This window comes from Hippopotamus amphibius, chromosome 8 (assembly GCF_030028045.1).
Source record: "Hippopotamus amphibius kiboko isolate mHipAmp2 chromosome 8, mHipAmp2.hap2, whole genome shotgun sequence".
Lineage (NCBI taxonomy): Eukaryota > Metazoa > Chordata > Mammalia > Artiodactyla > Hippopotamidae > Hippopotamus > Hippopotamus amphibius.
The window spans coordinates 104,771,684-104,784,572 of record NC_080193.1 but is presented as its reverse complement, the minus strand read 5'-3'; the positions used below and the strand labels follow the sequence as shown (position 1 = coordinate 104,784,572).

The 12,889-nt window shown below is 40.1% G+C and overlaps 1 protein-coding gene across 13 annotated transcripts in view; it reads right to left on the bottom strand.

Moving 5' to 3' along the window:
* The window catches only part of FTCDNL1 (formiminotransferase cyclodeaminase N-terminal like), a 170,166-nt gene that overhangs the window by 85,146 nt on the left and 72,131 nt on the right, over positions 1–12,889 (bottom strand). For 4 of the 13 annotated variants that reach the window (XM_057747185.1, XM_057747187.1, XM_057747186.1 and 1 more), the window contains one exon: positions 8,424–12,740. The exons of 6 other annotated variants lie outside the window; for them this stretch is intronic. In XM_057747185.1, coding sequence (XP_057603168.1) covers positions 12,304–12,740 — 437 coding nt within the window. In that variant the 3' untranslated portion in view covers positions 8,424–12,303. Of the gene's footprint in view, positions 1–5,645; positions 5,755–5,987; positions 6,352–8,423; positions 12,741–12,889 lie in introns of those variants that run through there. 3 more of the 13 variants (XR_009055230.1, XR_009055229.1, XM_057747191.1) reach the window with 2 other exon arrangements.

Genomic DNA, 12,889 nt, shown 5'->3' with positions numbered 1-12,889 from the left:
CAACAGACTGGCATCCCTTCTATACCCCCTGTGGGATCTCCTTCAAGGAGGGGATCTCTGTGCTCACGCTCAGGCTGAAATGACAATGCAGAGTTTGGGGACTGTGTGTCCCTCTGATTTGTCTACGGCACACTGTCACTTATTCTTCTTTCACTTGTTAAAGTGCCATCTCTCTTCATTTCAGGCTTTTAGGAAAAAGCACCGTGTCTATGTAATTTTCTACCACCAGTAACTATTAGGTGCTTACTAAATGCTGAGGGGTGATTTTTGCTTTGTGGAAAACATGCAGCCCTCTGAATTTTAGCTTATTAAAGACAATCTTTACATTCTAGAAATGGTACAAAACATGTTGGGTGATATCTTCTATGTCGTCCAGAGATTTATGTTATAAAAAAGCACAATGGAACACATTGTGTTCTGTGACTGTGATTTTTAACCTTTTTAACAGGATTAAAAATAAATTTTTACTTTTTTTGTTACTGTCATTTAAAGTTTGGTGTAAGTTCATCATGGTGACAATAAAAACAATAAATATACCAAATAATTCAGTAAAAGCATAATTTTATCTGAATTATTTAGAATGACTGTTCGAAACTGCTACTTTCCTATGTATCATATTAAATAAGGAACTGAAAAATCGATAGTAAACAAAATATACTCATTCAGTGGACTTATCCTTAACTGAAGCATCTTTCTCTAGCAAATGGTATCATCATTGGAGTCCAAACATGTGAACTGTATTTATAAAACTCACAAATTGTATACTACTTAAAATCGACTTCATTGGATTACAATTAAGAGACTATTGACCTTCTGGATGTTGAGTGCACTTGGTTTTAACTTTAAACAATCAGCTCTAGGTCAGTCATTTCTTTAAGTCGATATCCAGATTTTAATGGGTAATTGAAGATTTCAGATCACATACTCGTAAGCTGATTAATTGTGATTGACACAGTCTCTGCTGCTAAAGTCTGGATCAATGGCAAATTTACTCATGTTACAAAATTTGTTCATGCCGTGATTTTCGTTTTTTAAGTGCTATTCTCTAAAAAAACAAAAGAAAACCAATCCGTTTACCTCAAAGTGCCCCTTTTTGGCTCAGAAGACAAGCAGTAAGTATTTAATACCCCTTTAAATGTCTAATTCTTTACAAAGTAAGCGGTATTAAATTGTAGGACTCAACGCTTTAAGCCACCTGGGTCAACTCTACACTGGTGAGATCTAACTGTAAGCAGTAATACTCTCTCGTTTGCAGCTTCTCAAGAAACTGGCACTAAATATTCCAGAAAAAAAAGTAATATATAAACAAATCATACATTTTATTTTATTAAGTATTAGAATCACAACCACAATTATAGCAATATAGCATTATTGATAAGTAGTATGTCTGCTCTTAAGCTATAGCAATCATTCCTAATGAGAAATAGGATATTGAATAGTTATAAAAGATATACTTTCAATTGCATTTTCAATCTATGTTCATTAGCAATAGTGGAGGCTAAATCTTATTTAAGTAGAAACGAATTTCAATATGCAGGATGAATGAATCGACTTATACTGTAGTTGAAATTCCATGAGATAAACATATATTTATTCTAAGTAAGTAGAAAGCTACATCTTCCACTGCCTGGATAGGAATACCTGAAATTTCATGCTTTTGAGGGCTTTAATTCCTTTTTTATTTACAAAAAAGTCACACATCCAAAATGCTATTTTAAAATCAAAGAAATCTGTTCTGAATCTCATTTTACTATTTAATAGAGCAGCTGAAAAATGACTTAAAGATGTGGCCATATGGTGTGAAAATCCAGAATCAAGGAAAGAATGAGATACTGTAAACATGTAAGAAGCAATAAGAGGAGGCAACTCTGAGCTCAGTTAATGAAAAGCTGATGATGGAGACTGTCTTTTATTGATGACTTTTGAGGACACTGACTCATTGGTGTTTTCCAAAACATTAATTCTGCATTTCAAGTGTTTGAGAGATTTAGGTAAGTCTCCTTCCCTCAGCCTGCGGTTGTTTGCACAGAAAGACTCCATAGAATACATTACTGAAACTTCCAGCACAGCTCAATTAACTGAATGAAGCAGGGAGAGAAAAGCTCCAATCTGCTAGCCACAGAACAGAACCTGGCATCATTTCTGCTTAAAGAGTGTACAAGTGGATCACACGGCATTTAAAAGACAGTCTGAATCTAAGAGTAATGACATTACCAAGAGGTGGGAGGCACTCAGACTAACACTTTGCCCTCCTCTGACCTTTCCATGGGAAGTTAGAGTGGGGAGTTTGCATTCTGGAGTCACTTTATTGCCTGTCTTCATGAAGAATTGTGGTGTCTCCACCACGTTTTCCCAGCCTCACATGTAAGCTGAGCCAAACTTTCTATTTCCCAGAAGTTCCAAACTGTTCCTTCTCTTCAGTGTAACACCTCAGTGTAACTCAACTTCATGCAACAAAGCCTCAAGCCTATTGATGAACGGTTAAGCCATCTATGCCTAAAGAGCTGCCTAGTTCTGACCCACAACCAGTGCTCTGAACTCAGTTACTTGTACATTAATTCATTCAACAGATTTTCTCACGGCAGGCACTGGTATTACCAAGGTGAATAAAATAGTCTCAAAGAGCTCATGGTCTAGCGGGGAAAACACCCTTGCAAAAAAATTTACAACAGATGAGTTAAATACACCAGCCGAGGTGCGCACAGTTTTCAGAGGGGGACTTCTGAAGTGGGGAAATGCTACAGGTTCTGCTTAGTTATGGTTTATCCAAATCCACAGAGCAATTTCAGATTTACTTTCTTAGGAACATGCGGATGCTTTGAAGGCATCTGAGACATTTCCCTTGCCTCCTTGAGAGTACACTGTGGTCCTTCCTACCCAGCCCTTCCCCTTAATTCTAGCATGTGGGTGGGTGGCAGAGGGAGATCCGAAGGAGACTACTCTGAGGTTGACTTGCAGACAATGAACTTAGACTCTGCCCCTTGGCTCTCCCAAATCACTTGGTGACAAGACAACAACAAAGGAAGAATAATGCTAACAATCCTAGGGTTTGCTTACACATTAGCAACTGACTATTGCCCTCAACCAGATATGATCCCACAGTCAAATAAGTCAGTAGCTGCGGAAGTTGTGAAAACCACAATGTAAAGGCTGAAAGCCCCACATTGTACCAATGGCGGTTTCCTTAAAAACAGACAACATCCTCGTCAGTAGCAAGTGCTGAAAACACAAAGAATAACTGAAAGAGAGGAGGGGTGGGCATGTGAGAAAGCAAAGAGATGTTTGCGAGAACTGAGAGGAAATCCTGACACACCAACCAGACCCCCTCCCCACAAAATCACTAGGCCTCCTTTCAGCCCAAGGCTCCCTCCTGCCTGGGGAATCTGGCCTCATTCCAACGCGGTGCCCTCATGTGCTTCACTGAAAATAAAACAAAGGATGCCATTCATCATATTTTTCAACAACTGGTTTCTTTTCTTAGTTTGGAAGAAAAACTTGGCAATCATAAAGCTCAGTTTTTTATTTTTATATATTTTTTCTTAGTGTCAAAATAAACCGAAAAAGAAAAAGAAAAAAGTCCAATGGTAAGAAAAGAAAATATACAAGACCCTTCAGAGCTCAGTCGGCCACACACTGCCATTCGGCTGACACCAAAGCGCGGAATGCAACACTCTTAAGTTCTCCCAACCCAAAGGGCCAGCTGCCTTCTGCTTCTGTAAGATGTGGCTACTTCGGGAAATTCACATAGGCTCCCAGTGTTAACTATGCTGCATATTTACTTTAATCAAAGTGACATTTCCCAGATGGTGTCATCCAGAAAACCTCATCTGAAATGAGGAGTATAAGAGAATTCAGTTGTACATTCCAGGGAAAATTGGGTACAGGTGTTCCCCCATTTTACGAAATTTATAAAATGATGAAACAGATACATGTACTGCATGTGGGCAGCAGGCTCACCCCCTTAGAAATGGGCGCCTGGTAACTAGAATGGGTATCAGGCAGCCATATGAAGGTGAGATGAATAAATGATAACACCTCTCCATTACCAACTGCACCACCCAACACTCTCCAGTGTTAACTCTGAGCCTAATGTTTTGTGGTTCCCAGACCCCTCCCCCCCAACCACATCCACCTGGGGTGGGGAGAGGAGCAAAGGTGAGGAAGAAAGTGTCTGAAGCAAGGAGGCGCCCGAAGGTACCTCTGAAGATTAGCAGCCCTAAAGGATCTAATTCACTGACTATACCTGCTGAGCCCCTACACTGTAAATGGAACGTGAAGCATAAGGATGACATTTACTTTAGTCATGAAATTATTGTGATGTGGGCTTTGAAAGAAAGGACAGGCATTATGGAGACTATAACGTAACCTAGTGGTCTTAGAAGATATTTCCAAGGAAACGACTCATTGCTCCAGAAACTAGAGAGCAATGGGTAAAAAGCACAAACTTTAGAAAGGACAGGCCTACATGGAAACCTGGTCTTATAACTTACCAGCTATACGACCTTAAGGAAGTTACTTCCCTCTCTGAGCCTCAGTGTTTTGTCTTTCCTTCACAACGTATGCATTTCTGGTGCTGGGTACCAGAGGACAGAATCATTTGTGACAACCCTCTGGTCCTGCTTTGTGTGTCACAACACTGGGTGAGCCATCGCAGAGTGGGGGAGGAGTATTCCTGGAAGCCATTCCCCCACCGGGAGGGTTGGCAGTAACATAACTACGCGTGGAAGTAACCATGAACCACATAAACATATCGCACCAAATCCTAATCACCCCCAACTAAACCTCCCCTTTACCTGGGTCCAAAAATGCCCACGGCCACTCTCAGAACCAGCTACGTAATTTGTGGGACCCAGTGCAAATGAAAAATTATTCAGGATTTCAGAGACAGCAGAGCACTGAACAAGCACAGGACCCTGTGCTACTACTGCACGGGCTGTAAGCCCACGAGGCTGACCCTGGCCACTCTTATACCACCTCTCATGAGAAGTTTAATGAAGTATCATTGGGAATAGACAGCAGTTTCAACAAACTGGCTAAAATATCTTACATTTGCAAGTTTTACAAAACCATACAACCCTATGAGCTTATGACCAGGGCCTGTCCCAGGCCTCACAGGGGCTTCCACGCAAGGGACGGCATTTGCAGCTTTTCACCAGCACTGAGGTAACTCTGCCCTGCCGAAATACAGTAGCTGCTCAATAAATATGTGTGAATGAAGCCTTATCCTCGGAGACTTTACAGTCTGGCCAGCAAGCCAAACAAGAGGTTAATAACTGCCACAACTTCACATATCAAGTCCAAAAAACATAACTGCGTGAAACGTGGGGACGTGAATTCAAAGTAGAACAAATAATCCAAGTGACTCTACGCGGTCTGCCAGCCAGGAGTTCTGGGGTACTGGCTGCACAATCTGATTCACCCTGGTCCTAGCTGCAGTTTTGGCACCATCTGGTGGCAATTTTCCTCCCTGACTTAAACAGTGATGGGGACCATTCTGGGTCCTACAGTCATCTTGGCTCTTTTTAGGACGGTGAGACTGATTCCAGGAATCTCCTAATTAATTGTAGCAAGTTTTGTGGTTCAATCTACAGAAATTCACCTGGGAGAAACCTGGGAATGTGGGGATTCACCCTCCACTTCCTTACCTGGGGAGGCAGGGCTGCGCTTAGCAGCACTGAACCAGTCCTGCAGAGGAGGCACTGACAGTCCAGGGGAGGAAGCTATGATACTAGACGCTGATGGAGCTTCCAGGTACTAGAAAGAATAAATGGGCGAGAATTCAATATACGATAATTGTGTAAAAGACAGATCTGGAAGAAATCTTAAATGAGAAAAGAGTACAGAAGTACTGCAGAGTGAGTGGTCTAAGGTCTGGAAAAAGTTTCAGGATTCTGAGGTGGGCCATTCTATGGAACTGCCATGGAAGAGGACGTTCAACCAACTGGATGTACAATTTCTAAATAGATCACAAGAAACTAGAGGCAAAAGCTGACCAGGCCTAGGAGGAGAGGCCTGAAGTCCTGAGGATGTGGGTCCAAGGGCACTGTTTAGAGTTAGAGCAGTGGTGTCAAGCTACAGAATACGGGATATGGTGGAAGGAGGCTCCTGACTGACCCAGTGGGCTAAAAAGAACTTGGGGAGTTTTATTTCTTTACAGTCATCTACTCCAAAGGGTTGTTGTGAAAAACTCACATAACAGTACTTGACACTTACTTGGAATTCAATGAAAGATAGCCACAACTAACAATGCTAAAAGGGTTCACGGAAGACTTCTTTCCTGTATCTTGCTCTTCCATCTTGCTTTTATCCTTGTGAAATAATGGAGCGGATATCTTGAGGGAAGATGACCTTCTAAACAGAATTTTAGGGCAGACAGAGAGTAATACTTATCAATTACCAAAAATTTTCTCTACTTACTAGAAACAATATAGTTTTATAACAATTGGTCATTTCTGGACTACATCAATTATAATGATTACTTTCTCCAAATTGGTCTTCATGAAGATAAAGGTCTCTAAGAAGATAGGAAACAGTGACTGGTTGCAGATGGGGTTTCCTAAGAAAAAGTTAGTAGGATGGTACATAGAAGGCTTGAGAAAGATGTTTGGCTAGGAGCCCACCACCAGCTAAAAAGCATCATCTACCTGGCAGGTGAAGATGGCTTGAAGGGAAAGATGTAACTATTAAAAGATTGAAAAGACTTTAATTTTTTAAACTATATTAGTCTACATGTTTAATGGTAGAATAAGCTACTACATGAAAGACATTCACTGGAAAACTCCATCGAATGATTTACCGTTATATTTCCTATCCTCAACACTCAGACTCCCTATTAGACAAAAGAATAGCAAGACTGTCAAAGGGAACACAGAATGTAACAATAAGAAAACAATGAAATTCAGAGAATACAATGTGAATAAGAAGAAAAGACAAGTAATCACCAACAAGCTGTTTTCATAAGGAACTATAGATCTACACTGAGTATTTTCTGCCTCATTCTCCTTTCCTTCCATTTGGTCTACTGATAGGTTTATTTCTGACAGGATCCAGTCAGGAAGACAGAAACCATGCTAAGTATTTCAAAAGAAATAAGGTTGAAAATTTGGTCAACAGTTGTTGGAGAACCAAAAGAGCTGGGAGAGAACGTGGTACCCAGAGATAAAAATAATTGCAGGAAGCACTACCCCTCAAGGCTGGAGGAACAAAGGGAAGAGGCCAGGTTCTCAGAGTCTAGAAGCTTAGAAAGGCCTTGCAGAGCTGGGGCTCAGCCACTGCTGGTGCTTCTGAGGGCACAATGAGGCCAGTTCTGAAAGTGACAGAAAAAAAAAGCTGGAGCCTGGACCCAAGAGTCACTGTCAGGTCAAGAGCCATTGCTGCGGTGGGGCTGCCAGAAATGGGAAGGAACCTGGAAGAGCAAGCCCCTCTCCTCTGTCAGGTCTGCAGCCTCCCCATTCAGCTCCCCATATAGGCAGAGTCTAATGGGGAACCAACTGGCAAAGAAGAACGGTGGTCTTCAGAGTCCTGGTGGCATGAAGCAGTGTGGGGAAGAGTTGGTGTGGGGCTAAGAGACAAAAGCTGGACCACGCACACACTACACATTTAGAAAGAGAAATTCATCCCATGTTTAGGTCTCTGACACTCATCTTAACTCACAACAAAGTAATTTGCCTCAAAATACTGCAAATTGGCCAAAAGAAGTGACAGAGTAATCCAACGTCAGGCTGAGCTCAGCCAGAGCCACGCTCACCAGGACCTTTCCTTGCACCTTAGAGGAGTACTCTAAAGGACTGCTGTGAGAGTCCTAATTGGTCTTACCTATGAAAAACGGGCTCCTTCAAAGCCATGTGTGGGCCTGCTTAAAACAATAAGCTTTTCTAACCCCCAAGCTCGACATACTCCGGGAGCATGGTCTGGATGCTTATCAAACAAGTTCCTGGGCCATTCTCTGAAGTTTCTGGGCAAGTACAAACAACAGAGTCAAATAAACGCCTTTTAAAAGCAAGGCAGTGGAGCACGTACCCTGTCAGTGAGATCCTCATATCCCCACAGAGTAAACAGTAACATGAGAATATTTATACTAAACAAAACTGTATATCAAGCCTGCTTTGGCTCAGCCAGAGGGAATGATAAATTCCTTGCAGATCTCTCATAGAGTGGTCCTTTGTGGTCCACGGACGCCACTTCCAAGACAGTACAAACCAATTATGGAGCAAGGCTTTTCATTATGTTGAGGAATGAAAATATCACCCCCCCATTTTGTTTTATTTTACAGTTATATTTTACTTAGCTCCCCCTCCCCCTTAAGTTAAAGATGTTTTAACTTATAGTGGAGTCAAGCCCAAATTCAGGTTGAAACAAATGACAGCCCTCCCTCCCCACCCCCGTCAACCAACAAAACCCCTTATCACCCTCATAGCCTAGCTTTTTGCTTTCCTTGTCCCTCTTTTAAGAAACTAAAGTTGAAGTTTAAAGTGGGGTAGAGCAAAAGACACTAAAAAGTTAATAGAATGTCAACTCTATTTGTCCACACTGATTCTGTCCCATTTACAACTGGCATAAGTCATGGGCAAAGTCATCTGGCAGGAGATGGAGGTTAAACAAGCTTTAAAGTCACATTCCATACAATGCCCACTTTGAGGTCCGATGGAAAAAATACTGCAGAAACATTTGCACAAAGTGTTGGTTTGTTTCTAAGAGAGCAATATGAGAAAAGGTTAATATGAATCAGGGTATTTGTTAGTTTGGTCAGATTTTCTCAACCCAATTTGATAATCCTTCTTATTGTTATAGTTCCATCCTGGCTACTTCTGCCAGCTCATACATATGATACCACATCCGTCCACAGGATAAATCTTCAGCAACTTACAGCTGGTTCAGATTTTCTAAAGAACCATGGTGGAGCAGGGAAGAAGGGGAAGAGAGAGAGACAATAGACAAAAACAGGGGAATTAGAATATGAACAAGAGGTAAGTGAGATTAAAGGGAAGAGAGAGAGACAATAAACAGGGGAATTAGAATATGAACAAGAGGTAAAAAGTGAGATTATGCTGGTTTTGAAAATTATTTACACAACTACGAGGTATCATCTCACACTGGTTAGAATGGGGATCATCAGAAAATCTACAAACAATAAATGCTGGAGAGGGTATGGAGAAAAGAGAACCCTCTTGCACTGTTGGTGGGAATGTAAATTGATACAGCCACTATGGAGAACAGTATGGAGGTTCCTTGAAAAACAGAAAATAGAATTACATATGACCCAGCAATCCCACTACTGGGCATATACCCGGAGAATACCATAATTCAAAAAGACACATGCACCCCAATATTCACTGCAGCACTATTTACAATAACCAGGTCATGGAAGCAACCTAAGTGTCCATCAACAGATGACTGGATCAAGAAGATGTGGTACATATATACAATGGAATATTACTGAGCTGTAAAAAGGAATGAAATTGGGACATTTGTAGAGATATGGATGGACCTAGAGACTGTCATAAGAGTGCAGTAAGTCAGAAAGAGAAAAACAAATATTGTATGTTAAAACGCATATATGCGGAATCTAGAAAAATGGTACAGATCAACAGGTTTACAAGGCAGAAAGAGAGACACAGATGTAGAGAACAAACATATGGACACCAAGGGGGGAAAGCGGGGGTGTGGGGGTGGGGATGAATTGGGAGATTGGGATTGCCATATATACATTACTAATAAGAAAAAAATATCAAATCATACACTTTAAATATATGCAGTTTAGGGACTTCCTAGGTGGCACAGTGGTAAAGAATCCGCCTACCAATGCAGGGGACACAGGTTCGAGCCCTGCCCTAGGAAGATTCCACATGTCACGGAGCAACTAAGCCCGTGCGCCACAACTATTGAGCCTGTGCTCTAGAGCCCATGAGCCACAACTATTGAGCCCATGCACCGCAACTACTGAAGCCCATGCGCCTAGGGCCCGTGCTCCACAACAAGAGAAGCCACTACAATGAGGAGCCTGCGCACCACAATGAAGAGGAGCCCCCGCTCTCAGCAACTAGAGAAAGCCGGTGTGCAGCAACGAAGACCGAACGCAGCCAATAAATAAAAACAAACAAACAAATAAATAAATAAATAAATGTATTTTAAAAAAATCATCTGTTAAAAAATAAATAAATATATGCAGTTTATTGTATGTCAACTATATCTCAATAAAAGTTCCTTAAAAAATTATTTACAACAAAAATAGTAAATTATTGTTTTAAATAGACAGCTGGGTCAAAAGCCAAATTTAATCACCTCCATTTTACACCATTAACTAAGCCTTATATGTAGTGCCTGAGTCCATCATAACAGATTAAGAAGGGAAAAATAGGTCTTTTATGTTTGTATACTTTAATGGATATTAGAAATTTGACATAATTTCCTTTAGAAAGTGTGACACTGTCTTATTTAGATGTTTGATTTTTGTTTTTTAAGCTTTTATGAAATTAATATATAGTTTTAATAATTAATTGTGATAAAATATACATAAAACAAAATTTACCATTTTAGCCATTTTTAAATGTATAGTTCAGTGGCATTAAGTACTCATCTTATTGTACAACCACCACCACCATCCATCTCCAGAATTTTTTTTTCCATCCTCAAAAATCGAAACCCTATACACCCATTAAATAGATGTTTGGCTGTAAATAGGCCTCGCTCAAAACCAGCAGTCTGCAATACAGTGATATGAATCTGGAGAGGTTAATCCAGGTAAGTGGCAAATGAATCAACTCCTACTACAACCCCAAATGACTCAGTGAGAACCTGTGCTTTTACCATCTCTCATCTGTTTAATATTAATGACCAAAACTGAAGCAAAGCTTTAGAAGAGATCTGGAAAGAGTATTAATTACATATTTCACTTTTACATTACAGCTTACAAAGTACTGCCATTTAATCTCCCAGAACACAATCTGGTTGGAAACTCTTTTCCCTGTTTTACAGGCAATGAAACTACGGCTACATGGAAGGTAAGAGCAAGGACCAGAACCACTGTCCAGTGCTTGTCCTACTAGGCCACATGGCCTCTGCCTGAGCAAGAGAAAAACGAGGCACGACTGCTTCTCAGCTCTCCCAGACTCACTGGGTCTAACTGGAGAGCATCTGCTCTCTTCACCACAGCAACTAAACTTCTTTACACCTGAAAACCACACCTGGTCCATCATTTCTCCATCTCTGTTGTATTTATATCAACAGCAAAAAGAAAACACCCCAAAAAGCATAATTCTGAAACCAAATTAATGCAATCACAGTCAGGAGTCAAATGCAAGTCAAAAAAAATATATTAGGATAGATTACTGGATCCTATAAAAAAGACTGAGTTCAACCTCTTTTTTGTTTTTAATTACTTAAAATAAATTTACATTATGTGCTCTTAGACCATAATTTTTCTTGCTAAACAAAAATCTATGGAAAAATTCATTTCTTTGTGCTTTATGGACAGAAAGCACCTTTTACTAAAGATATATAAGCACTAAAGATTTACATAAAATTGCCGGAATCAGCAAGTAGTTAGTTCACAAAGAGGCAACATATTTTGAATTCTTTCAAATAAAATTCTTCCATCATTACCCTCCTCTTTGCTCAAGAGCAATAAATTCCCTAAACCTTCAGACTTCCCATTTAAATTCCAAAAAGGATAAATACAATCCCTTGCAGTAATGCCCAACACTGCCATTCTACTTCCCCACATAAACATAAAAAATTAGACAAATCTGGCTTTTGGAGTTATCTCCAGAATGAACAGTGGGTCATCCTAAAGAAGGCAAGAAAGAACAATCATGCTTTGAAAGAGTAATTTTATTTTATAATTCTCCCTATTTTTTAATTACTTGGTACTTGATTTTTAAAAGTGCACATTTGAAAAATGATTACTCAAAAAATGTGAGCTGATTGCAGGACTTTAGTATAAAGAGTTCAGGAAAACCAAATAAACTGAGTTCATTTTTAGTTTTATTCATGATAATTAAAGGTGACTCAGCAACCATGGCCATTTTACCCAGCTGATTCAGGCAGACTTCTAGTACATGCGAGTGCATGAACTTGACACAGAGGAGAATTTCACGAAGTTTTAATGACGACTAGAAATATCATAAAGTGATTACAGATAATCTATAAACACCTGTTGTTGTCATTGGACAGAGAATGCTTCCAGTTTTTCAATTCACAGCTGGAACCAAGCTCTTGGATCTTCCCCTCATCTTCACTGGCCAAAAGGAAACTTTGTAATGGCTGATATTCTTCCTTACAATTTCAATGAAGCCTTAGATTGGATTACATGAAAACACCTCCACGTATCTTCCAGAACTCCCCGATACCTTCCTTTATAGCATATTCGGCACAGTTCTTGCACTCTTGGGGTGTAAATCCAATTAATGCTCTCCCCATAGTACCAACTCCCCGATCACTTGCCAATTTTCTAACCTGAGCTTCTATGTAATGAGGTGATACATAATAAAAATGGTCCCCAAGGACACTGTAAGCCATGTATTGAGAGCCTTCTGAGGTTTCTGTAACTTCTTGATCTTCAAAACTCTCTACATTGCAAGCTATCTCAATCTTCCCTTCATGAGGAAAAGCCATCGTTTGGACACCCTTCAGTCCATTCACATTTGAGCCCCGAATGGTACTAGCGATCTCTTTTCCCAGAGCCAAGTCTTGAGAATCTATGGTAACATTGCAGTTCATCACATATGGACTAGCGCCGATGCCTAGATCATTAGAAAAGCATGTTATTAATCAAGCAAAGTGAAAGCCTCATTTTCAAGATTCTATTCTTTACCCAATTTTAATTTTTTTACCCAATTTTACTTGGTTTTATTTTAAAATAATACACAAATATTCCTCATTAGCAACTACC